The sequence below is a fragment of the Penicillium macrosclerotiorum genome (genome assembly GCF_028827735.1).
Source record: "Penicillium macrosclerotiorum strain IBT 26536 chromosome Unknown utg000002l_segment0_segment0, whole genome shotgun sequence".
Lineage (NCBI taxonomy): Eukaryota > Fungi > Ascomycota > Eurotiomycetes > Eurotiales > Aspergillaceae > Penicillium > Penicillium macrosclerotiorum.
The window spans coordinates 3199305-3224722 of record NW_026643082.1 but is presented as its reverse complement, the minus strand read 5'-3'; the positions used below and the strand labels follow the sequence as shown (position 1 = coordinate 3224722).

The window sequence follows — 25418 nt, the reverse complement described above, 5'->3', positions numbered from 1 at the left end:
TACATCCAAGGAGTCGCTTAGCTGTTAGCTGCATGGGTATCAGATATTTCAGAACCGTTTTATAGTCGCGCACTCTCACAAGGCGGCAACCCATAAAACACACAGTATAGACTCTCTTATGTCTATCCCAGAGCTGGCAGACAATTCTCCCAACCGAGATACATGGTGGAGGAATATAAAGGGTTTACCAATGTCATGTCCCAGGGTAAGGGGTAATATTGGTCGGAATCGGCTCCGGCTTCGACCGCGACCAGATAGAGAGACGAGACTTTGACCGGGTAGGAACAGGGGCCGGGCGAGTATTTTCATCGCTCCGATTCACTTCACCTGGTTCCGAAGCAACGACGGAGACTGCGGTCGAAGATCGGGCCTCCTCTGCTCTCCGTACGCCTGCGCGAACTTCATCGGCCGGCGCACCCCGAGGGGCGGTAGTGGTTAAGGTCTCGGTAGGGCGAATTCTGCCCTCGCCGGCATTTTCGTTCAATTTTTGGATCTCTTCCTCGGTTACAAGGCGCTCATTCTCGAGGCGAACCTCACGGCCACGCTTGTGGCAGTACCAGAGAACGAAGAGTAGGACTGAAACAAAAACAGTGTAAGTAGAAATGACGGAACAGGGTACTGAAGCAGAGATTGCGGGGGTAAAAACATACTGAACAAGGCTAGCGACCACAGAACATTCATGCCCAGGGCAGCCGGGAAGCGAGCTCGGAGGAATGCCATGATTGATCGCAGCATCCCGACAATCGCCGCCGGCTTGGAAACCAGTTCCTTGAGACTTGGGACATTAAGGCCCATCTTCTCAGCGGCAGCAGCCGCCTTGCCCACATTCTCCATGTTGACACCACTCTGCGCGGCTCGTTCACTGGCCACAGCGAGCATCTCGGGCGCCAAAGACTCGGTCCACCTTTCAGGAAGCTTCTCAATCAACTTCTGCATGAAGCTTGGAAGTTTGGTGTAGGTATCTTGCAGTTGCCTATTGCCGTTGGTCAACAGCATCTCCAGGTCTTGATAAGCCGTGGGAACCCCATTAACCAGATCCTTGAAGATCAACTTGAACTTCCTGAGGAGCTCCTGCGTCTCATCGCTGATCGAGAAGACCCGGTTGTTATCCGCCGCTAGGTTCAACCGCTCCAAAATATCCGTCATGTCCTCCTGGTCCTTCTGAGCATCTTCTTTATTTTCGGGCGAGGAAGTGGTCCTCGAAGCCGGCGCAGGGCTTTGTGACTTCCCTTGGTCAGCTGTGCCGATTTCTTTTTCCTGTAAAGGAAGCAGATCTATAAGCCTTGTACAGAGAGGAAAAGAAGCTCGATCGGTTGGTGGAACTGCATACCTTTTTCAAATCTGGACCTTTCTTCCAGAACATGCCACTCCATCTTTTCTTCTTCTCTGGGCCCGGTGCATCCTGGGGCTGGGTTGGCTCCGATTGGGTTCTGACATTCTCCGCCTGATCACGGGTTTTCCGTTCCTCTTCGCCTAATTTCTTTCCAAATTCCTCTGCGGGCGATGCGGGTAGGGGGACGTTCTGGGGCCCATCCTCCAAGATCGGCCTTTGAGAGCTCCCTGCAAGTGCTCCTTGATTTTGAAGGCTGGCTTGACTGTCCGAGGGAGGCCTTTGCTCTGGCTGGGAGGTGACTTGCTGCAAGAACGCTTCGTCTTCGGCGGTTAAAACGGGGTTTGGAGGCTTCAAAATCTGTGACGAGCGCCGGCGGTTTTTGATTTGGTTAAAATACTGCATAGCCATGCTGGCCTTGTTTGGCGAGATACGCTGCCACTTCCGTTAAAGAGGACAGTAATGTTCAGGTGGTTGAAAAAATTGAAAGAAACCAAAAACACAGTAGGTTGGGGAAATACAGTCTGCGCGCGTTGTGGAAGCAGGGGGTTTGAGCGCCTGCGGTTGACAGGTCAACAGCTGCAGAGACTGCGTCAAGCCGCAGAGCGATCGGGCTATGGATCGCAATCTTTCAGTATGATGGTCTCGGTGAGTCAAGAAATGAAAAGAACAGGCGCGAGGTTTGTAGAGTCAGCTGTGATCCCAACATCGATCGATGATATCACTGGGACCGGGTGGCTGGCATGTGGAGCGACCCCACAACCCCTCGAATGCACCGCCACATCCTAAATGGCACCGCCACCGAATCATCACTTGCTCATGTGGCTCATGAGATCACGCAAATCATGTTACGGCCAAATCTGCATCTCCGCAACAGGTGATATCTGCTGGATTTCGTTTGGCTGTGATTCATTTATTATCTAACTGCGAATGGTGGTGAAATCCTATAGTCGTGGTTCTATCGATGGCTGAGTGAATAGCTGCGTATGGGACAGTCTCTAAGTCTACGGCGTATAGAACCATGGCCTGTACTTCTCGCAGCGCAGGATTGGGTGAGGATCGACGGTTTAAAATAATGAACTCCCGAACAACACTCTCACAGCCTGGCAGTTCATTTGATAGCTTTTGAAATATCTGATGTCCGCTATACTTGACTATATTGATCTAGCGTCTTACTATGTATTCCCACCTCCGGCGGTTCACTCACATTAGCTTCCAGAAAAGAGAGGCAGTCAAAAATGGTATCCAATTTTTACAAGGTATGCACCCTCAACCTCAGTTGGATGCATTCTACGAACTGATTTCCTGTGAACCAGATACCCAAACTTGGCTGTTTCGCTATCCTCGATTGGGCATGTCTGCCTTCGGGGCATTGTCCGTCTATTAACGCATCGGCATTCATCAAAGGCTTGACCTCGGCCCACAAATGCCGATTCTCTAACTGCCGGCTCGGCAGCTGCTCTAATACGCTCAATTTCGGGCTCTTGGGCCTCGTCTTGGCCTGTTTGGGATCCGGGATTCTGCGGAACTAGATTAATAGGCGAATGACGGAAGTATTTGAACGACAGTCGTTTCAATTTTGATCCTGTTGCATCCTCGAGGGACTCCCAGCAGGGCTAGATCTCGGGTCTATGCAGGGTCTTTTTAATTTACAATCAGGGTCCCAGGGTTTTGATCGAGCCTGGTAATAGTTGATCCATCAACTCCGAAATTCTTCTTACGTGCGGGGTAAAGCCATGAAGCGCGTGGCTTATTGAGAGGCGCATGACTTCTCAACTGAAGAACCCGGCATCTGAAGCCTATTGTGTACAGATTTCATCAAAGCCATTTTCTCGGTAATACCTCGGAATGTCTGGAATTTGTGCTTCATGATTCATGGGCCCCGCTCAAGCCCAAAAATGGTTGTACAGTAGTGGAACTTCGCGATAGCAGTAGCATTCGATAGTGATAATTGCATCCAAAGAGCCGAACCCCTCTGGTCCACCACTCCATGCCATGCAGGACTAGAAGGTCAAGGTCAGATACCGAAACTGTTGTACAGTAAAGAGACTCATTTTTGAGACGGGACCCATCGGGGCTAAAGTTCCCCACACTAACTGTTCCTCGGACCGTTCGAGAAATAAGTTAGGCTTGTACCCTGAAACAAAGTGGATTAGCTTACTAGCATGTATTTGGCTACCATAGATCAATGCTCCAAGTGCGAACAGGGCTAATCAACGCCACAGAGTGGTCCATTCGCTGACCGAGTATGCGCCTAGAATTTTTGGGCATCTGTGCCCGTCACGCTAGAAGTAACAGCGAACCCGGGGAAACAGCGATGCACCAATGAGCTCCTCATTTCTAGTATATAATTCAAGTGATTGAATATGTGTTTACTGCCTCGGCTTCTCTGAATTCTCTGGCTGCTCTCCAATTCTATCCATTTCTGAGCCCTATACTACCTTCTCCACTTTTCGTAGATCCGAGGTATGCCAGAACGGAGATTGCCCCGAAAGTCTAAATGCACCAATTTGTTTGATGGTGAGACGCTTTCCACTTCTCACACCGGATCTCATTGCTAGAGACGAGGAAAAGTCGGACATGCTGGCATGTAGTAAAATGACATCGCCAAAAGGATAGGCTAAGCAATGACCCTGCGAAGCATTTAAACTGAGAATAATCCCATCTCAATGTCAGCTTTCAGAAATTCAGAACTGGTTTCTGCCCAACTATATTCTTGTTATCTATCTTCATTTTGCACATTATTCTGCCTCAATTTCTACTCTATTCAATATGCATTCCAATAGCTTTACCTTGCTCGCAATTGTGCTTCTAGCCTCTCAGGCGACCGCCATCCCAACGCTCGAGTCGCGGGCAACTCTTGGTAGGTGAAACAATCCAAGTATCAGAGCTCTTATTTATCACAATGGCACTAGATTCTTCTGCCTTCGCGTCTCTCCAGCGTGCAGCTAAGCTCTCGTCTGCGGCGTATACCGGCTGTATCGGAAGTGCTTTTGATGTGACTATCACCAAGCAGATATATGACATTGCGACCGACACCCAGGTAAATACAACAAACTTCCACAATATTTGAAAATATTGGAAATATAGAGCTTATATATTCAGGGCTATGTGGGATACTCGAGCACCAAGAAAACAATTGCTGTGGTTATGCGGGGCTCAACGACCGGTCAGTATCTCATAAAATTGTTATTCCTAGAACCAACTTCAATTTACTGATAATCCTCAGTCACGGATATTCTGAACGATGTCGATACTACTCTGGTCACCCCTTCGCTGTCAGGGGTGACCTTCCCGTCCGGAGTACAGATCATGAAGGGTATTAGCAGCCCTTGGTCTGCGGTGCACGATACTGTAATCTCCGAGGTCCAGTCACTCATTGCGAAGTATCCGGACTACACCCTAGAGTCAACTGGTCACTCGCTAGGTGGCTCGCTCACCTATCTATCCTACGTCGCTCTAGCACAGAACTTCCCAGGCAAGAAGATTACCAGTAATGCTTTAGCAGCATTCCCGATCGGAAACACAGCCTGGGCCAACTTTGCCAGTTCGCAACAAGGCACTTTGAACCGCGGCAACAACGCCCTGGATGGAGTCCCTGTAAGTTCACTCAGTGTAAATACACTTGCCCATACTTGCTGACCCCATATAGAACATGTATGTAAGCTACCCATACAGCTTCGAGCACTCTGGAACCGTACGTTCTTCGCTATTCCTACCACTCAGAACCCCCATGGCCGAATAGTAGAAAAGCTAATATCCTTCTGCTGTATCTAGGAATATTACAGCTCTGGCCTAGCCGCAACTTGCCTGAAGTGTTCGGGAGAGCGTGATCTTTCTTGCTCCGCCGGAAATGGTCTCGTTGGTGTGACCGCCGGCCATTTCCAGAGCTTCGGTGTCAGCCTCGGTTATGCTGGTTGCTCATAAATATTGTAGAGCAATGCGAAGCGACGATGAGACTGGCTACGTCTAGTATCAAGGCACTTTTGCAAGCTTGGGTCCGAGAATGGTTCTAGTGGCTATCTTTTTTTCCTCGCAGGCGAGGAAAAAGTGTTTGGTGATGTATCAGCGCTGACTTGGAAACAAACCGGATGCCTAGTCATTCAACATGGCTGACAGCCTGTGAGCATTGTTGTTTTTTTTCTCTTTTGAAATGATTTGTACATAGGCATATATAAAAATCGTTGTCAACGTAGGTCTCTCTCTCATTTTTGTATCTTGGACTTCCGGTTACCTTGCGGGTAGCCTGCAATAAGATGGGGTAGGCGGCCAAACTACCGTGCATATACCTGTGCGTATACTGTGCATATGCCTACGTCGATCGCCGAATTTTCTGGCCAATACAAGGGCCGCCTTGGACGCCACAGTCCGAACGCCGGGTGCCGAAGAGGCCAGGCAGATTCCAATCAGAGGGCTTGGCTTGCACCCTGGTGACGGGCGCAGCTGCAGTTGATATCACCTGACCCCGTGTGATAAATAACGCCCTGTTTCCCCTCTTCTCTGCTTCTTCTCACGCCTGCCAGAGTCGACAAAGCCGCGCCCGTGAGTCTCATCTGGGATTCTCGAATGCAAAGTCATCTTCCGAAATTCGTTTCGTCCCGTCTCTTGATGATACGGGCAAGCCGTTTCGAAGGAAGACTTCCAGACTCTCACTCTCACATGCTCGTGTGATCCGCAGCGTCGACCCTTCTTTTGGACCAACTCGTATCACTCCTTCCGATTTTCTCAGAGTTCCTCCGTAGGTATCGGATGAAAGATCTTTCATTCGTGTCGTGATGTTTAGACGTTCCTTTAATTCGAAGAGCCGAGCGGGAAAGTCCGCCAAGTCCTCCAGGAAGAAGTATGATGAGCAGGCGAAAGAGAAAATGCAACAGAAAGTGGAAGCCCATGCAGAGACTCCGTCGATGGGAAGGTGGTAAATATTAAGAGGCTGAGATCCAGGAATCTAAATCGAACTAATATACCGTCATAGTGCTTTGACGAGTCCTATCATCACTATGGTGGTGGGCAGCGAACAGCGTCTTTTCGCTGCGCACGAGGATGTTCTGTCTACTTCGCTGTACTTTCGCACTGCTTTGAAAGAAAAGCTCCTGGAAGACGGTGCTAAGCAACTGGCTTTACCTGACGAGTAAGAACTTGGAAGAGTTTCCGCTCTTATACGTAATGAAATGGCCTAACCGGTTGAATAGGGAGCCTGAGATCCTATCCTGTGTGCTAGAGTTCCTGTACAAGGGTGATTACTATCCACGCTTGTTCCACAGCAAACATCGAGACTCTTGGTACCTCGAAAATGCACAGGATAGTGACGAAAATGGTGGTCGCGGGTCGAGTGAAGCGACATTCTTCCACCCTGGAGTGGGGGATGTCGTGCTCCGAGACACCGTGGTATACTGTACAGCGGAGAAATTCGGCCTGGAAGAGCTGAAGCGTATTGCACTCCGAAAGCAAGGCCTTCAGGTTGGTATTCCAGCTGATGTGATCTTACGATCTGCCCGGTACGCGTATGACAACACCCCGGACTCGGAGTCCCGACTTCGCGCTCATTATCTGGCTCTCATCATCCGAAGTCGCAAGACTTTCAAAAGGAGCGGGACTATGCAAATGGAAATGCAGAACGGTGGCAAGTTATTTTTTGACCTTTTTGTTGCGATGTGCAATCACATGGACGACCTGGCGGAGCTCCGGTAGGCTCTCTCTCATTTCAAATTATAGGATGTGTCTTTCTCCCTTTGCAATCTGCCTTACGCATAGTCCTCATAGGTCAGAGATAATTGCTTACTATTTTTTTTCATTAGCAACAAGCGGACCCCAAGGATATTCTAGTCGATTGCCTCATCGTCACTCCTTTTTTTTCTTGCTATTCAGTTCAAATGACATTGAGATTGAAATTGAAATTAAATTGAAAGGGAAGAATTATTATATCAACCAGAATGGCTATCTGACTGCGATTTTTGATTTTGAACTATGAGACTTTGCTTTGACAGCAAGTCTGCTTCTTCTCTTCTTTCGAGGTTGGCCGCCACTTATGGTTTGAAAAAATCAACCCTATTCATTTTAATGGGATCTTCCCGGCGTGTTTTGAGTTGCGTTGTGTTGATCGATCCAATTCTTTTCACTCTCCGTTTCCACTTCTGTCTTCATGACTCTTGGCTTTGTCTTTAATTTGTCGACATTGTGTCTCCACTCCTTAGCACGTTGTGACAGGATAACGCGTGCGATATCTAGGGGCTTTATGCCCAATATTGATTGAGAATCAAATGAGAAATCCGGCCACCTCATGAATGTCTCTCGTCTTGTAGAATGTCCCCTTTATATTCGTTGAAGGTTTTCAATGCTCAGTTGAGCATATTTGAAAACTCGGGAGGTAATTGAAATGCTATTCAATAATACGTATATCGTGAAACGAGATCACTGCATTTACCAGACCACTCAACTCTGACCGTCTCACTAGAAAGCTTTCTTGACCTATTCCATCATTCTTCGCTTTTGTTCTTTCTATACGACTCATGTTACCTGAGGTAACTCCTTTAAGAACTTCCACGTCTCAATCCTACGCTTCATCATTTCAACCAAGTAGTAAAACCTCGATGTGTCATACTTCGTAGGAAGTCAGCATCTTTCCGGTCAAATCCATTCTGCATTCACAGCCCACTGCTACAGTAAACTTGTGACCACCACCCTTCGAGCTTACGCCATATTCTTCATTGGTCATCTCTCAGTCTCAAAAGTCCATCTAGTTGTGCCTCTCCACCTTAACTGAACGCCCTACTCTCCTCCAATGCTACTACAAAATTACTGCAGATAACTATTCGGTAGGTGCTACCTATCAGCTAGTAAGAGCATGAGGTCCCCTTAGGGAGGAGTGTTACGGGGAAAATTCAATCCACTCCAAATCTAGAAGTGAAGAACTGGAAGGATCAACACAGCAGTCCGATCTATCAACTTCTGAGAAATCAGATCAAGGCTCTATACAAAGCATTTTTCGAGAGAGAATGTCATAGTTGAATAGTATGACCTCAAAAGGGCATTCAACTCCACGCGCTTTACTGCAAGGTTAAGGGATTGAAAGGGTTTGAAGGTAAGGTTAGAGAAATAGTGGATGGAAATCAAGAATGCAGTAAACTTCGCAGTGAAAGGAAGCCTGGAATGAAAATGGGAGGGGAACCAAAAATAATATAAGCCTTCAATGTGAACGAAGAATATTCATGATTATATTATGCGTGACCAAGGCTCCTTTACGAAAAGTTGGTATCAACTTGGCGTCTTCAGTCGGTGGATTCCGGACTTAAAGTGAAAAGCAGGATTTCCCTGGAGTAGCCCAGAAGAATTCCGCCCAGCCCTAAACCACTTGGAGTTCCGGGCCGGAGCCCTGAGATCTTCAATCTTTGTTCCGCTATTGGTTTAGCCTACGCGATTTTATCGTATTTTTCAATATTGCACCTCCAAAATTAAATACCACTACACTTACGCACCGGAGTCGAGGCCCATTTTCCGTGTATTGTGGGTCGCCAAGAGGGAAGTGGGAATCTGACTAGCGCCCTGGCGGCCCAACCCCCTAAAATGATGCCCTTTTGCTCGCCCCAACGACTTCGGAAAGATGGTCTGGCTGATCGATCAGCTGGAATACGGGCGCTTCCCTACGTTGTCGAGAAAAGACAAGATGTCCCTAAACCCATCATGTGAGAAATTCGGAAGAGAGATGAGATATTAAGGGCCAATTCGGAGCCCAGATACTACCCACCGGAATATTAAGAAGCTAAAGTAACGACCGGATCGGTCGCTACCTTAAGACTAGAGCTGTAACAGCGTGCCGCTTAGGGGTGGGCGAATCCCCTGTTTATATGATTCTATCGAATCGAAAGAGGCTATGGCAAGACTGCCCGAAATATGTTATATACTATAAATTATCTACCTCTAGAAATATCCTAGGGGGCGGGGATAGGCGGATAGAAGGAAATCTATATCATAGAGTATCGAGGTATCGATATCCCCTAGTAGCATAGCAGCTATGAAGATATAGGCCGCAGCTTAATTAGAGAATAACCATTTCTATTGATCGGCTAATTTTACGGAGGGTCGCCTAAGAGACCGAATACTCAGTTATCTGGACTTAATTACCTAAAGGATATAAAATAATATGTATTATTTTCACTTGACAAGGAACTGGTAATATACTATCTTATCTATAGGAACCTAGACATTATATATTAACGGCTCGGGGTTGGTAGCTGCCTCTGATGCAGCTTGCAAGGGCAAGTTTCTAACTTGCCTTGGGTAGTTAGGTCCGTTCCGCTCTGGCTAGCTGAAGTAATTCGTCTAGCTGATAACTAACTAGAGCCCGACCACGTGAAAAGTCGCCACGATTACAAGAACCAAGTTGGAGGTCGACCCACCATCGCTTATAGGAGTATGGAAGGTAAAACACCAACTGATCATCTTCTTTGGACAGATCCGTAGTATTGATTCATTGGCATGTTGTAAGTTACTTAACTAGTGAACCGGGGCGCTCGGCGGCAAGCCTGAGAATGCAGGCAGGATGATATAGCTTCAACAAACCAGCTAACAAACTACCACACACCACGATAGAGGAAGCCTCCCTGACAGGAAGCAGAAGCAGATAGAGCGAAGAGAGTGTAAGAGTTGATTCTTCTCCCTATTGGAGATCTGAAGCTATATTCTGTAACGACTGTGTATGAGGAAAGATATCCTCCAATTAGAGGTCTCCCTAGTAGGCCATTTCCCCACTACACTAGTTACCGGGTAAGATTTTAGATTTTGAGATGAGCGGAATATTACGATCGTACAGGATCTAGGGGGTGCGCCACGGGTCAAATCCTGCATGAACCACTACGTAGATACGTTCCAAACCAATAAATCCTTCCAGCCCACTTTTTACACTAAACCGTTCAGGTCTCTAGCTGTGTGGTATTGCATGGATGCTATCGACGATCCTTCCCAGCAACTGGGAATATTTCGACCTGGTTTGAGATGTATACAATACCAGCTGAGTTACGAGGTCCACCTAGTGCGAGATGTGGCGCTGGACGAGGATTTGGCATGAAATCCCAATAAGAAGGGGTGTATTCCACCTGTGTGCAGAAATCTTAAGCCAAAGCTTCAAGCAACAAACGCCAAAGCAGACAACAACAAATATGTTGTACAATGCTCTCAAGTCGCTCGTGGTCGCGCTGGCGTTCAGCGCCCAGGCCACGTCGGCACAGAAGTCTACCAATTCCCTTGTGAGCCGCCGTCTCACTGAGTATCTGATGCCGGTCGCCAAGGAGACGCACGAGTTTGCGCGTGTACCCAACTCGAACTTTGTGCTGTTGACCCAGATGTCGGATAGCGAGCTGATCAAGATCGAGCTGAATCCAACCACCGAGGAGCCCATCGCGTTCAACTCGTTTCCCATGGGAAGAAACAGTAGCTCTCAGCTACATGGCGTCTGGCCATCGACGGTGTATCCCGGTCTGATGTGGCTGTCGCTTCAGGGTGACAACAAGCTGCTGCTCGTAGACCCCGGCAAGAATCTCTCGGCTGCTCCGATCATCAAAAAAACAATCAACATCCCGGCGCCCGGAAACGGTCCTCATTGCGTGTTTGAGATCGGCCACCGCGTCTGGGCTGGTCTCAAGGTGGCATCCAAGCAGACTGGCAAATACTACGTGTTCTCCGCCGATATCAGAAACTCCACCGACCAGAAGTTATACCCGTGCCTCGACAGCCCCGTGTTCATTAAAGAGGAGCCTACCACCGGCTTGATCTATGTCACGCAAGACGCCGACTCGTCCATCATGCGCATCAATGTCACCAGTGGCGCGACCGCGCAGCTACCAATCCCGCCCAGTGTCGGCAATAACGCCGTCGGAATGATGACTGGCTACGGTGCCCTGAGTGGCGTGTGGTTCACTCTTGCTGGTAATTCCACTGGTGGCACCGGCACCTTTGGCCATATCGGAGCTTCTGGCGAGATGAAATTTTTCAAGCTCAAGCATCGTATGCTCGGCTCCAATTCTGGTCTACTGCATATCGCTGATGCCTCGACCGCATCTGGCGGTCCAGCCTTGTGGCTCTTGTCGACGTCCCTGCTCAGCACCGAATCGCCCGATGCCCTGATCCGCGTGACTTTTGATTCCGCCATCACATCCGTTGCCGACGAGGAATACGTTTCTATGCTCACTCAAAACGCCATGGTGCACCGTGTCCTTCCCCTGGATGCCACAGTTTTGGTGTCCGAGCTCCACACCTTCACACTTGCCCAGCTCACATATAATAATACCGTTGCCGGGAAGTGGCTGCCCGCTGAGTCTAGCAGTAGCACTACAAGCTACTCCAAGGCCGGTTGAAAAGGGCTTTTTGCGGTCCACCCCCCTACACATATCTACCTGTATATAGCTACTATGATTGTAGACTTTATACATCACTTAAACACTAATTAATTTGATAACAAATGACATATTGGTCGAGTTTTGCAGCAAGTCTGGTGAAAGAATATTCCAGGAGCACATACGTAGCTTCAGCTGGCTATCAGAGTTGCATTTACAACAGCCATGTTTGCTTGTTTAATCATACTGAAACTTGACGAAATTGTATGTCATTCAATGACAAGATAATCTATACATCTAATGATTTGGTGGCTGTCACGTATATCTAACTTTCTTATCTTTGTTTACAATTCAAAGAAATCCTTATATGAATGTTACCATTGTGAAAGTAAAAATGAGGGTCACATTTTGGCGATTCGCCCATATACGTATATTGTCTCGGGGAAACCAGCCAAACCAGCCAAGCAAATAAGGAAAAGTTTTGAGATTGTGGGCATGATGGATTCCAGAGGCGAAAACGTTGAGTAGTTACTGAAGACAAGAGGATCCTGCCTGTGGTGAAATCGCCTCTGTCCGTTTCATGGAGAGCGTGTGGTTCACACAAAATTTGAAGAACAGAAAATGCCGGCGGGATCTCTCAGCGGTCATGCCTATCTTGATGGATCACACACTATTGAGTGTGTAATTTATCTGTTTGAAAGACTTCAAAACCCGTGACAATAATTCGCTTCTCAAAAGCGGCAGCAGCCCAGTTCAAGAACCTTTACTTGGCGGCACCATCCTGAGTATATACGTATTAGTATATGATAGGTTATCAAGTCTTTTTCGCATCGTCATCGAAAATCGACATGAAATTTGCAGTGCCCCTCAATTTAGTGAGGTTTCGGAAGTGGTCATATCATATGCCTATTAAGTCAAGTCGCTCGCCCATCTCTCCTGAGCCCGCTTCCACATGGGGTGCTGACTTTGTCGATCCGTCGCGTACTCGGCTTCAGAATACGAAATCCTAGGCATTTCTATCATGTGAAGTGGATCCGGGATTAACACCAGCGATTCCCCATGGGGTCTTGCGACCCTGACATAGCTTAAAATAAAATCTGGAGAAAATCTCAAAGATCTTGTATTTTGGTTCCTCTCCGACTTTCTCCCATTCTTGGACAGGCCATTGCACGCCTAAAGATGGGAAGCTCCTATGTCATCTTCGCTCAGCCACCCCATTATATTTGATCCTGATCAAGTCACCGAGCGGTATTGAATTTAATAGACGCGAAGAAACTTGTTCAATATCAGTATCAGCAGTACTCCCTTATGTCGAAGTCTGACCTTGAAGACAGCTCTGGCTCCGATAGCAACGGTGCGACCGAAGCGCCATTGTCCAAGCCGAAGGTATGGCAACGATTGGGAACGCATATGAAGAAGTGGTGGTGGATATACCTGATCGCATTTTGTTGTATCTTCTTGGTCGTGTTCCTTCCAATGTAAGCTTTGGGATTTCACAGCCCGGTCAAATCGAGACTAATGCCAAAAAGAATCTATGTCGGAATACCCCACTTCGCGAACAAATATATTGATGGCTACCAATATGACTACCAAGGCCTCGCAATTACAAACCCTCGACCCATGGCCTTCCATATAAGCCAGTCTAAAAAGATTAGTATGGGCGGGGGGTTCAGTGGCAGTGGCCATCTATCCGCTTTCAATGCAACTATTCGAGTTCCAGGCACAAACGAGGAGATCGCAGTCTTTCCAGTGCCGGAAATAAAATTCGACAATGGTGCAGATCTTAATATCGATCAAGATTTCGATATGTCTTGCGTGGATTGCCTGTCGAAGGTGGCCGTCGCCGCAGCTTCGAATGAGAGCTTCGCGATTTTGGTTACCGGAAAGCCTGACTTGACTTATGGCGGCCTTCCCACTGCTCATTTGAATATTCATAAGACCATGAACATGAATGGTAAGTTGCGGTCGCACGAAAATTATGTAATGTGCCGATTTAATATACCATTGCTGACATGCTTTTAAATGCAGGTTACAACGTCACCGGTAAGAATTGATATAGCAAGGTCCACTTTATACTATTCGCTAATACAATTTAGAATTCGTAAATTCTGAAGGCGCTTTCAACATCACAAGTTTAGAACTCTTAGATCCGGAAGTGGACGGATACAACTTCAATGCCACCCTTTCTTTACGCAATCCAACCCCTTTCACCGTTGAGATGGTAAGTTATTCAATGTTCGTCCAAGAGATTTCATCGAGGCCGACATATTTAGGGCCATGTCACCTTCAATCTTAGCATGGGAGGCACTTCACTAGGATACGTGGACCTGCCTCACCTAATGCTTGAACAACATAACACGAGTACTTTGGCCTTGGGAAACGTCAACAAGTCAATGCTCATCCAGGAAGTTATATGGAGTGACGGCGATAGTGGAGAAGTTACCATCGATGTTCGTGGCCACAGCTGCGACTACAATGGACAGGAAATCCCATACTTTGCCGCTGCCATCAAGGCTGTGTCTGCGTCCGCGAAAATTGACTTGCTGAGCTACGTGTCAGATATATTATGAAAGATGAACAGATAATCTAATCATAAAATACTCTGAGGGAATAAAGATAGGTTTACTAGATCACAAGTCGCAATTCTAATGAGCTACCAGCTCCTTGGCAACTTTTTCTGTATGGTGGAGAACCCCTTTGAGCAGTCACATCTCAGGCTTTATTATATATGCGCATGTGTCAGCCTTCAAATCATCGTGGATTATCGTGAGCTCCTGGTGAACACAGGAAGGGTGTGTGGCTTCACTATAACTACGAGCGTGGAAGCAGTGAAATTCAATCATACTAGATTATATTCACTATTACTCTCTTTTCTGGGAGGCAGAATACAGGCAGAGAAGTCATTGGCTCCCATGATTTCACTGTATATGTATCAACTGCTAATGTTGCCAAGACAAGTTGAAGTACACTAGTGTTTCTCGTAGTCCTGGTTAAATTGGAATTTTCTGGCATGAAGCGCGGAACAGACAAAGTTAAGAGCAGATTTCAGATAGGTATATATAATGGATCCATGTGAACAACTGATTATCTAGCACAAGCCATCAACAATCCTAAACCAGCTGAAACCAGGATGGGAGAAATCGTATTAAAATCAGTACATTGAGAGAAGATAATTATTCGCCATTCGACTGGAAATACCTGGGCAGGAGCTAGAAAAACGTTCAGTTCTCTTGAGCCTTCTTGCGTCCTCTCCGCTGCAGCCTCTCAGGAACCAAGTCCTGCTGTTCAGCCTTCGCGGGCCTGCCACGGCTGCGCTTTGGGTTTTCCACAGTACCATCAGTTTCGGCAATTTCCCTGGTGACCTTGCGCTTAGTTCCCTTTGCAGCACTCTTAGTAGTCTCAGTGGTACCCGTCTTGGCGGGACGACCACGCTTCTTTGGCTGAGCAGTAGTGTCCGTACCCTCGCTGATAGCAACAGGGGCCTTGGTTTGAGATGCACGCTTAGCCTTCGTAGCAGGCTTAGATTCCTCCTTGGGATTTTCAACGGCAGTGGCTTTTTTGGTGCGGGTGGCACGCTTGGGCTTGACAGATTCCTCATCTCTGTCGTTCATCGCAGTGTCCACAACGCCATCGGAAGCCGCCTTCTTGCCGTAAGAGGCCTTCTTATTTTCCTTGGTAGGATCCTTATCGTTACGTTCATCAGTCTGTGCAGTGTCGTTTTTGTCGATGGCGGTTGCCTCGTCCTCTTCCTTCGCTCGTCAGAGAAATCAGTGGTGAATACAAAACCGAAATGTCAAGACATATCACATACAGGCTTGGCCTTCTTTGAGGCACGGACCCGGAAGCCGTGCTTTCCGGGGCGGTTCATCTCGATATCCTGTAACACCGAGTCAGAATGATCATTGGTTTAAAATTCGGTGTCAAGAACACTACGGGGGGAACATAAGAAACATGGGTCAAAAAAAGACATACTCCTTTCCACTCTTCATCAGGGACGTGGCCATCGACTAAAGCCTGGCGGACCTTCACTCTCCATTCCTCAGGCAGGTCCTCCCAGCCATCGATATTTTCAAAGTTTTCATTGCCCGTGAGCTTATCCACCTGAAAAATGTCCATGATAGCATTGTGAATGATACGGGGAGTCACACAACCCCTAAAAATAAGTCAAGGTTAGAGTACAGTCACTGAGTCTATTTCCCAGGGTGAGCAAAGGCATACCAGTGGCGCCACATCCAGGACTGAAAGGAACTGGACTCGACCCAAACGCCAACACGGAGTGTACCCTTCTGGATCTTGTCCTTGTTTTTCTTGCACTCCTGATTTTGACAACCGGCACGGTTATTTGCTGAGATCTCTGGAAAAGGATTTAGTCCAATGGAACAGCTATCAGTGTTATTTGAATGTTTAATATGAGACGACATGGGGGAGGTTGTATCTCGATTTGTTCAGTGCACGGACCAGCTAGGGAGAACTCGAGCACCTGGCAGCCATATTGCACACTCACGCGTGAAGTTCCAAGATCATGTCAGGCTTTCGGAGCGCATATGTCGAAGGCCAGAAATGACAGGAAATAATCAAAGCAACGAAGAAATCGAACATTGTGCAAGAATGAGTGAAGAGGGAGTCGACTTACCAAAACGGTGAGGCATGGTGGGAGTGGATTCAGGATAGGGGGTTACGAGATAGAAGTGAGTGAAATTCTAAGATGAAGCCGGTGAAGACTGGCCAAATATGCAGGAAGATAGAGGTTGGTGATGCTGTGGATTGGTGTGGTCCCAGGAGGTTGGGTTTGGGTGAGAGAAAGTTCCGTGGGACTGAGGAGCGGCAGTGCGTGATGTGATGTCAACGCGTAGCGCAGCAGAATCAGAAGAGATAGAGTCCACCACAATGCCCTAAAATGATCGGGAATGTCAACCAGGAGGAATACCACACTAACCTTGATCACAAATAAACTATAATAATAGTTGCCCGTTAGATTCTATATTTTATTTTAAGTTAGGGGGGTGGCGCCTCCTTTCAGACTCTTTCATGGCTACTATGACTGCTACGCGATTTGCCGGCTAATAATCGCCCAATTGATTCTTTTTTGTCCCCCCAAAAACATCCATTTACATACCTTTGGAATTTGTGCAAAGAGAGCATTCTTTATTTTTGTGTAATCAAAAGAACTCTTATTCCCGAGAGTGCGAGGCAGATGATCGGTGAGCATAACATGCTAGTTTAGGTGGTGTTTAGGGTCTCGCTCTGCCAGGTTAGCGGTGCTATGGCTGAGCTTTGCAAAAGGCAACATTCATCAAGAATAAAATTCATTGTCTATGTAGAACAAATGTAAACAGCCTCAGCGAATTGAGGAAATCCTGAATATTGTGATTCATTCCTACCAAGATGAACATACGAATGTATCTTTGACCATGTAGGCGAGCATGCTAATAGCCCATTGACTGGGAGAACTTGACTATTGGACTTTAATCTTCAGAGACTTTTTTCTTGCCCATGATTAAAACATTGAATTCTACGAACTATCATCGTTGACGGATAAGTCCATGGTAAAAGTGTTCATATACTTCGGGCCGAAACATCCGGATACGGTTTAGCGTGTCGCAAGTTCGAACTTGGTCTCGCCGCGGTCTTTTTCCCAAACTCCGTGACTCCCCATCTCATTTCCTCATTTGAACCCTCTTCTTGTGAAGGATATACATGGGAACAATCTAATTCCAGCACGTCCTTTGTTCATATTGATCAACTGTTGGCTCTGTCGGAATTGCAAACCGTCTTTGCGTCATCCTGTGCCGAGGGGAGAAAGCACAGCAACCTACCTGGAATCGCCCAAGCCTCTGGTTTTATTCTCCCTCGAGATCTCAAGCGACAATCTGTCCAGGTTCTTAAAAGTGCCATCATGTCTGAGCCAGGCCCGGAGTCCATCCCTACCAGCGCCGACCCTCGCAGTAAACGGCCCACCAAACGACGTGCCATCACACCTCTTTCCGAACATGCAACCCAAATTGAGACCTTGTTCAAGGATCCATCGAAGGAGATTCAGCTCCCCGGGGTTTCAAAGCAGCGGACATCTTCTTCGCTCGCTCCCCCGCCAGAAATTGTAGCCAACGTGCAGGGTTCGTCGGCCGGTGCTGGCTCCGGCGAGTTTCATGTTTATAAAGCCAGCCGTCGGCGGGAAAATGAGCGGTTGCGATTGATGCAGGCAGAGGTGGACAACGAAAATGACGATGCGGCATGGGAGAAGGAGCGGGAAGAATCCAAGCGCAAGGATGAGGAGAAGACAGACAAGAATCGCCGGAGGCGCGAGAAGAAGCGCGCTGCCAAAAATAACAAGAAACCAGCTGGGAGCGCAATGGACGTCGACAAGGCCCAGTCCATGGAAGAACCCAATCCTTCGGTGCAGGAAAAGAATGCTGATTCAGAGGATGCGGAGGGTCAACCGGCGGCAGAAGTTCCCGGTATAATTATTCACGATGAAGACTAGATGAGAAGCTTTGAAGACATGGCCTAGATCTATGTACGATATAATACGAAGATACCCATATGACATTTCATTTTGGTCTAGGATATTCATACACATAAGAAACACCCCAGAGGCAGTCGTGTAGCATTATGTACGGACATGAAGTCCTGAATCATGGTCTCTTTTCTTTTCTCCCCTTTGCTCGTCTATTACTCCTCGCCACCACCGTTTCCTGCCTGTTGCGCCGACTTGCCGCTGCAAATGTCATCGACACGAAGGAGCAGGCATGCGGACTAGGATAAATTAGTATATTGTATTCATACATGAGAAAATAGCAAAAGCTTACCTCGACAGCGGTCTTGATGCTCTGGAGCTTGACCGCTTCGGGCTCCCAGACACCGTACTCCTTCATATCGACCAGGTTGCCAGAATCGCCATCCAGACCCCAGGTGGTATGGCCCTCAACGTGCTTAGCACGCAAGCGGGTCAGAACGCGAATGGGGCTAGCACCGGCATTCTGAGCCAGTGTCCGCGGAATAACTTCCATCGCGTCAGCGACGGCCTTGTATGGCCATTGCTGCACGCCCTCGATAGAACGAGCCAGCTGGCTCAGCTTGACTGAGACAGCCATTTCAACAGCACCACCACCAGGGGACAGGCGAGGGTGGAAGATCACGTTACGGGCGACAGCCATGGCATCCTGCAAGTTTCGCTCGATCTCGTTCAGAATATCCTTGGACGGGCCACGCAGCAGGATAGTGCAAGCCTTAGGGGACTGGCACTTGCGCATAAATGTGAAATATTCGTCACCGATCTTCTCAATCTCGAACAGACCACAACGGGTACCGATGTCAGACTCCTGGATATCATCGACACGGTTAACGATAGTAGCGCCGGTAGCGCGGGCAATGCGGTTGTTGTCGGTCTTCCGGACCCGACGGAGGGCGGTGATGTTAGCCTTCATCAAAAAGTGCTGTGCGAGATCTAAGAAAAATCAAATGTTAGACCAGAAAGTCCTAGCTGAGTGTAGTTCCACTTACCAGAAACGCCCTTCTCAGTGATGACAACATCAGGCTTGAATGCCAAAATAGCCTCACACATCTGCTTCACCTGCTCCTCCTCAATCTGCAGAATACGGTTCCAGTCATCCTCCTTCGACACCTCAATATTGGTCTGTGACTCGCCCTTCTTGTACTCCAGTGGGCAGTCAAGAAGCAAAATACGAGGGTTCTCAATTCTCCTCCGCATCTTAGGGTGGGTAATATCCTTGTTGACCATGACGCCATCGATAACCTCGGAATCCTCAATCTGACCACCAGGGACTTTCTCGATACGGGCGTACCGCTTGATATCCACCTCCTGCTTGCCACCACCAACGTCGAAGGACACTGTCCGCACCGCACTCAGGGCCAGGTTGCACATGAGTTCAGACCACCGAGAGACGAACTTGGTTCCGATAGAAGACTGAATCAGAGAGTACATGGCCTTGTCATCATGGATATCGACGGGCAGGGAGACCTCCTCCACGATTCGGAGAGCATCGGCGAGCGCACGCTTGAAGGCAGAGATGATGACGACGGGGTGGATGTTACGTTCCAGTTGGGGAAGGGCCTGAGCAAGCATTTCACCGGCTTCCAGAATGTCAGAGATCTTAGGACATCGTTATATAGGGGGAACAATGGGGCTCGTACCCAAGATAATAACCGTTGTAGTTCCATCACCGACCTCCTCATCCTGGGTACGGCTGAGCTCAATCATGCTCTTTGCCGCGGGGTGTGACACCTCGATTTCTCGCAGAATGGCGTGGCCATCGTTGGTCAGCACGATGCCGCCCATTGGGTCGAGCAGCATCTTCAACATGGCCTTGGGACCGAGACATGACCGGATAATATCGGCGACGCTGGAGGTATTTCATTAGCATAGGGCGCAGAAAATGTTGAGGTATGAGGGACAGCGAACGTCTTAGCTGCGGTAATATTGGACAATTGCGCCCGGCGACCAACCTGTCTGTCGCCGGCATTGGTGTCTGTTCCGTATTGTTAGCAGTTGCCGCAGTAGGAGAAATGGCGGGAGCGAAACGGAATGAGGGGTAGCATACTCATCACCACCACCGGAGCTTGCATGTTGGCGGAGGTCAGGTAAGGAATCGGGAACAATAAGAGAGTGAACTTGGAGGTCGGTAGAACAAGAACACACCGGATGGACACAGAAAAGGAGCCAACTCGGATCCACGTTGAAGGTTGCCCGCATCCCAAATTTCCAAAGTGGGAGCTCCTGGCACTAAACCGAAACGGGCGCAGAAATAGTCAAACCAGTCAAACAGATCTACACCGTTCTATTGACAGCATGGAAAGCACGCATCCATGGGGATTTTCAATTGCTTCTCTGCTATTGACCAAGTTTGTTTATTGATTTGGACTTGTTTCAATCTATGTGGTCACTAATATAATGGTTTCTGCGTGGAGAAAGCTGAAATAATTGGGTACACAGTAATTTTCAGCACCGTGAAGATCTTACCCGTGCTTCTGTTCCAGATACAACATATATAAGCATACTGGATGGGTAAAGTTCGGTTTCAGTGACATGTGCACTAAAGAGAAGAGAGGATAACAGGCCACATATCACTGAGCGTGAATATATTGCTAGTGAATCATTGCATCTTCAGATCAACTACCATAAACTCGAGCGGTCGCTGGTGTAGCCCCTGGGAAGAATGTATTTGGAACAGTCGGGATCGAAATGGAAGTGGTAATTCCCAACCCAGCAGTTAGCTGACCAGGCATAGTCGTCGCTGAGTACCCCGATGGTGCAGAAGTCAATGTTGAGGTGACTGTGCCATACTCTGTATGTGCCGATCCAGAGTGCAGGCAGTAGCCAGATCCCCAGGCATCGGCACACTTGTAATACTCGGTGCTTCCTGATTCCGTCCACATGGCAAAATCTTCAATGACGATATTGGTGCATGGCTGAGTTGAAGGGCATAGTACATATAAAGGAGGTCGAGTCGCACCGTTTGCGCATGTTCCCTTCCAGTTGCTGAAGGTAATGGAATTGTAAAGGACGCCATCTCCGTCTGCCAGAGTCTCGTCGGTCCAGTAGGCATCTATATAAAGCGAATAGGCATTCTCATGTCCAATAAAGTTCTCAAGGGTCACCTCGGTTACTGTAGTTAACATAATGTCATCAGTTAGTGGAGTTCAATGGGCTACGTCGATACGCTTCCATACCTGATCCGTTGCCTCCATTGCTTCTATATCAATGATTAGCAATTCTCTCATTCATGAAGTGCACCGCGCTCAATATAAGTTAAAAGCAACTTACTTGAACATAAACATCTGGTTCGAATTGACTGTGTAAATATTGCTGTATGTCACCTTTGTTATATCTTTGGATTCCGAAATTAGTCTTTTCTTCACTAATGTCTGAGAGCTCCGTTGACGTACCGGTGTCAGTTCCCAATGAGCCCATGGCACAGCCTCCAGACCAGTTACAATAGATATTCTCAACGAGGATATGATTGGCAGGACTCTTTACGGTGACACATTCATCCTTGTTAGTAACCTCGACATCATGCACCCAGATGTCAAACCCCCACAAGTCGATGCCATCAAGCCCTCCCTCATTTCCACCCCGAATGATCATATTGTAAACCTCGCCTTGGTTGCAAGTATCGAGGGACAGATGGAAAGCCGGCGAGTCAACAAGGGCAATGTCATGGATGGCGAAATTTGTCACTTCGGATTGTCAGTAGTTGTTGGCTCTGATAAATTGCAACGGGACATACCATCGTAAAGGCGCAATATACGTGGGCCATACTCTCCTTGAGAGTGAAATTCGTAACCATAGCCTTGGATGGCACCCTCGCCGCGGGAGGAGTAAATCTCAAAGTCCGTGCTGTGCTCGATATAGATCATATTGCCCCCGAAGTTCCAGTACGAACAATGATGCCTTCTAAATTGATAGCCCATGCGCTTCCGCCGCTCAATGTCACCCATGTTTCCAAGGCAAAGGTTCCTAAAGGAATATTGACCACACCACCGGAGGAACAGGCATCGAATGCATCCAAAATAGCAGGTCCGGCATCTGTCTCCCCATCTGCTACAGCACCGTAGTCGGTGATGTCACAGACCTTGACAGCCCATTTGGCATCAGACGAAGTCAATGGTCCAATTGGATAGTCGGAGGTATCCGCGAGTTGTGCCAAGGCGACGGTGAAATAGCCAAGGCCGAGAAAAAGCTTGCTCATAAGCATAATGCCAGTCGATGATTGTCCACGCGGAATAAATCAGCGAGAAGTCATTTGGGTTGGTTTTATAGAAATTGAATAATGAGGGATTAATCTGCTTTAAATTTTCCATTTAATCGCAAGAACCGGAAGAATTTTGCAAATACACTTTGACACATCGCCGTGAATCCATCGGGGCTGTCCAACTCCTGAATATTCCCCAAGTTCTAAGCGCTCCTATTGCATGTAGCTTAATTTTCCTCAATTAAGAAAGAAGGCGGAGTATGCTAACTGCCGGTAGAGCATTAAAAGCAAGCCAATTCCTCAACACTGGTATATCATTCATGGGAAAATCAGCGGGACTGTTTCATGTGACGGCATTTTGTTCCGTTTCTGCTCAAGTGCCGCGGAGGATTTGCCCTTCTCAAGACGGAGCCCCGCAAAGCTTAAGAAGTCTTAGCACAGGTAAGTGCACGAATAATCATCAAAGGAAAAAAGCCAGTGATCATGAAATACGCGGAAGAGGAAGGGCAGATGATGCACTACCGAAAGCTATGAACCATGCAAAAAATGACATGATATTGTTGGAAAATGTGATGCATTAAAAAAACCTGTGTTGGGCTATCCGCCCTTTTTCACATAAAGTCTTTGTAATGCACACCCCAAAGGACACCGTTGAATCATATAGATATAGATAAGCAGAATCTGTCTGATACCTCTTAGTACCCTTGCCCTGCCCACTCTGGCTATTACCTAGCCTCAGTTCAACTCCTTTCGGGTTTTGCTCCCCACTTAGTCAGCCAAGTAGCGCTACATTTATTCACCCGTGATCTTGACTCGTTCCCTGATTCGATTATTGCACAAGGTGTGCCGTTTAAGCTGATCTAATCTGGGGGGAGGGGTCTAAGGCTATGACAAAGTCCCATAGTTTCGGCTTCCCCGTCAGATTGTGGAACTGCCATGTCGCCTTTTTCCAAAAATTCTGGCCGCTGCATACTTTGGAGGACATATAAGGCACATTCAATACCAATTAAATGATGTGAGAAGAGGAAAGAATTTAACTTTCCAACTAATATGCCACCTTAATCCAGATATTGTACAAAAAATTAATCTCCACTATGCATGCCAGAGTGACGTCCACTTCAGTGCCAGACAGGTTCCACAGAAGTATAGACTCAATTTACTGCGGTCAAATGCGCTGAACTAGAACACAGCGACCGGGAAATTCAGGTGAACCCCAACTTCTAGAATTCTCGGCTTTCGCCAATATCAAGCACGTCGAAAATACCCTTCTCCGGGAGCCCGTGTTTCTTCAAGGCCATCTTGAGCTTCTCAGGTGGCTCGAGCACGTCTTCCTCAGTCAGAACCCAGGTTCCCCAATGCATGCCGAGAGCCTTCTTGCACTTTGTGTCCTGGAAAATCTCCACTGCATCATGCGGATCGACATGGGCAGGGCTAAAGATGTGTCGTGGGGCATATGCTCCAATAGGGATCAGACCCAGGTCGAATGGACCCCGAAATTCACCCACTTGCTTGAAAGCAGGGCAGACGGGAAAATTATGCTTGGGATCGTGATCGTCCTCTCCCTCGGGTAACTCAGACACTTTCCGATATCCGGTATCTCTGTTTCGCGTGTTAGTGAGAAGACTGCATCAAAGCACGAAGAATATGAATCGATACCCTGTAAAGTAAAGTTTTTTGCCTCCAGATTCAATAGCCCAAGAACACCATAACGTTTGTCCTTTGTCAAACGGAGTACGAGCGCTAATGTGTTGACAGGGCAGGGAGCCTATCCGGAACTTGATCTCTGCAGCAGGGATCGGTTCGCCTGGAGCTAAAACCTCCGCACCCTTTTGAAGTGAAGGCGACATTGTTATCTCGCGCTCATCCCACCAATCCAACTCAGTAACATGATTGATCCCACAGCGGCCGAACCAAGACTTGTTACCCAGTGGAACGAAGAAGTGGCAGTTTGGATGTCTCTTTGCAATTTCCATAATACCGGGGTAGGATAGATGATCATAGTGGTTGTGAGAGATGACCACTGCATCGATGGTCGGTATATCCTGGATTCTGCAAGGCGCATCGGTAAAACGTTTGGGACCTAACAGATTGTAGGGTCCACAGCGTTCCTCAAGGACGGGATCGAACAGAATGCGCAAGCCACCAGGGAATTCGACATAGTAGCACGCATGACCAAGCCATGTTGCGCGCAAGTTAGGGGTATCGCGACTTGGAAGGAATTCTGGCTTGCGGACAGGGACTGTAGGTGGGGTGGTATTGGGAACATTGGCTTTGCCGGTTATGCGGCGCCTGGACAAGAAATTCTGACATCAGGTCGTGCCGTCGCAACTATGGTCTTCAAATGGACTTACATGATCATCTCTCGCGCAATTCCAAGACTGATATCCTGCCATGAGCTGCCGATAATCATTCTCTGGTCAGAATTCCGTAACAGACGCGATGAGAGACGCTCCGCTCTACTTACTCCCATGGATTCCGGAACCCAGATTTCGCGTGATGACTCTTGGCCGTAGCATCTTCGGGGGCTGGTCGAGAAGGGGTAGTAGCGACAGAGAGGGCATACAGTACTCCGGTGGTGGTTGAGCTCATCTTGCGGGTGGGAGAGTAAGCGTGCCGGTGATTTGTCTTCAGCCAAAGCCGAGCGCGCTGCAGAAAGCTACGCATAGGCGGAAGAGGAATCGCGGTGCTATTTAAAAGCCCAATCTAATCAGTCAGCCCGAATAGATCAGGCGCACCATGCGCAAAGGGCTGCTTTTGTGATAGGGAGACGGAATGTTGGGGGCTGGAAAAAGTCATTTTGTCGTCTATGCCCGGTATCTCCGCACCGGCGGCATCAACTCCCCGACGGCTTCATGTGAGTCCGATTGCCGGGTATATGCCGAGAGTGGTACAGGCGGTAGATCCTTCGGAAAACAGTAGACTCTTGCTTGAGACATGGTCATGGATTTATAGACCCAGTAGATGCTTCTATGGACTGACTAAGTAGTGTGCAACCAAGGGTCCCGTTGCCTGCGAAGCTGATCGGCCCGTTGTAACTCCGATAACGATTCTTAT

The 25418-nt window shown here is 48.0% G+C and overlaps 10 protein-coding genes across 10 annotated transcripts; 5 read left to right on the top strand and 5 right to left on the bottom strand.

The window, feature by feature from the left end:
* Positions 1 to 193: 193 nt before the first annotated feature.
* On the bottom strand, positions 194 to 1741 carry N7462_002300 (uncharacterized protein; the record flags this gene model as incomplete). The annotated part of the gene is made up of 3 exons (XM_057074026.1): positions 194 to 576; positions 651 to 1257; positions 1331 to 1741. 3 exons carry the CDS (start codon positions 1739 to 1741, stop codon positions 194 to 196), a joined length of 1401 nt encoding a protein of 466 aa, XP_056937667.1.
* A 2494-nt stretch (positions 1742 to 4235) lies between these two features.
* Positions 4236 to 5257, top strand: N7462_002299 (putative alkaline lipase; the record flags this gene model as incomplete). Its single annotated transcript, XM_057074025.1, has 4 exons — positions 4236 to 4373; positions 4640 to 4930; positions 5009 to 5027; positions 5157 to 5257. 4 exons carry the CDS (start codon positions 4236 to 4238, stop codon positions 5255 to 5257), a joined length of 549 nt encoding a protein of 182 aa, XP_056937666.1.
* Positions 5258 to 6327: 1070 nt separating this feature from the next.
* N7462_002298 (BTB/POZ domain-containing protein) lies at positions 6328 to 7018 on the top strand (the record flags this gene model as incomplete). The annotated part of the gene is made up of 2 exons (XM_057074024.1): positions 6328 to 6458; positions 6520 to 7018. 2 exons carry the CDS (start codon positions 6328 to 6330, stop codon positions 7016 to 7018), a joined length of 630 nt encoding a protein of 209 aa, XP_056937665.1.
* A 3464-nt stretch (positions 7019 to 10482) lies between these two features.
* On the top strand, positions 10483 to 11676 carry N7462_002297 (uncharacterized protein; the record flags this gene model as incomplete). The annotated part of the gene is made up of 1 exon (XM_057074023.1): positions 10483 to 11676. The coding sequence occupies one exon, from the start codon at positions 10483 to 10485 to the stop codon at positions 11674 to 11676; it is 1194 nt and encodes a 397-aa protein (XP_056937664.1).
* A 1287-nt stretch (positions 11677 to 12963) lies between these two features.
* On the top strand, positions 12964 to 14225 carry N7462_002296 (DUF3712 domain-containing protein; the record flags this gene model as incomplete). The annotated part of the gene is made up of 5 exons (XM_057074022.1): positions 12964 to 13133; positions 13185 to 13609; positions 13684 to 13698; positions 13752 to 13876; positions 13929 to 14225. 5 exons carry the CDS (start codon positions 12964 to 12966, stop codon positions 14223 to 14225), a joined length of 1032 nt encoding a protein of 343 aa, XP_056937663.1.
* Positions 14226 to 14876: 651 nt separating this feature from the next.
* N7462_002295 (PARP-type zinc finger-containing protein) lies at positions 14877 to 16254 on the bottom strand (the record flags this gene model as incomplete). The annotated part of the gene is made up of 5 exons (XM_057074021.1): positions 14877 to 15404; positions 15467 to 15532; positions 15628 to 15808; positions 15874 to 16038; positions 16160 to 16254. The coding sequence occupies 5 exons, from the start codon at positions 16252 to 16254 to the stop codon at positions 14877 to 14879; spliced, it is 1035 nt and encodes a 344-aa protein (XP_056937662.1).
* A 1297-nt stretch (positions 16255 to 17551) lies between these two features.
* N7462_002294 (uncharacterized protein) lies at positions 17552 to 18136 on the top strand (the record flags this gene model as incomplete). The annotated part of the gene is made up of 1 exon (XM_057074020.1): positions 17552 to 18136. One exon carries the CDS (start codon positions 17552 to 17554, stop codon positions 18134 to 18136), a length of 585 nt encoding a protein of 194 aa, XP_056937661.1.
* A 188-nt stretch (positions 18137 to 18324) lies between these two features.
* On the bottom strand, positions 18325 to 20238 carry N7462_002293 (chaperonin-containing T-complex subunit CCT3; the record flags this gene model as incomplete). Its single annotated transcript, XM_057074019.1, has 6 exons — positions 18325 to 18408; positions 18462 to 19099; positions 19156 to 19746; positions 19807 to 20015; positions 20075 to 20141; positions 20214 to 20238. 6 exons carry the CDS (start codon positions 20236 to 20238, stop codon positions 18325 to 18327), a joined length of 1614 nt encoding a protein of 537 aa, XP_056937660.1.
* Positions 20239 to 20781: 543 nt separating this feature from the next.
* Positions 20782 to 22367, bottom strand: N7462_002292 (uncharacterized protein; the record flags this gene model as incomplete). The annotated part of the gene is made up of 6 exons (XM_057074018.1): positions 20782 to 21278; positions 21343 to 21365; positions 21437 to 21500; positions 21559 to 21849; positions 21900 to 22014; positions 22056 to 22367. The coding sequence occupies 6 exons, from the start codon at positions 22365 to 22367 to the stop codon at positions 20782 to 20784; spliced, it is 1302 nt and encodes a 433-aa protein (XP_056937659.1).
* A 1217-nt stretch (positions 22368 to 23584) lies between these two features.
* Positions 23585 to 24953, bottom strand: N7462_002291 (uncharacterized protein; the record flags this gene model as incomplete). The annotated part of the gene is made up of 4 exons (XM_057074017.1): positions 23585 to 23963; positions 24021 to 24653; positions 24716 to 24760; positions 24829 to 24953. 4 exons carry the CDS (start codon positions 24951 to 24953, stop codon positions 23585 to 23587), a joined length of 1182 nt encoding a protein of 393 aa, XP_056937658.1.
* Between the last annotated feature and the right edge of the window lie 465 nt (positions 24954 to 25418).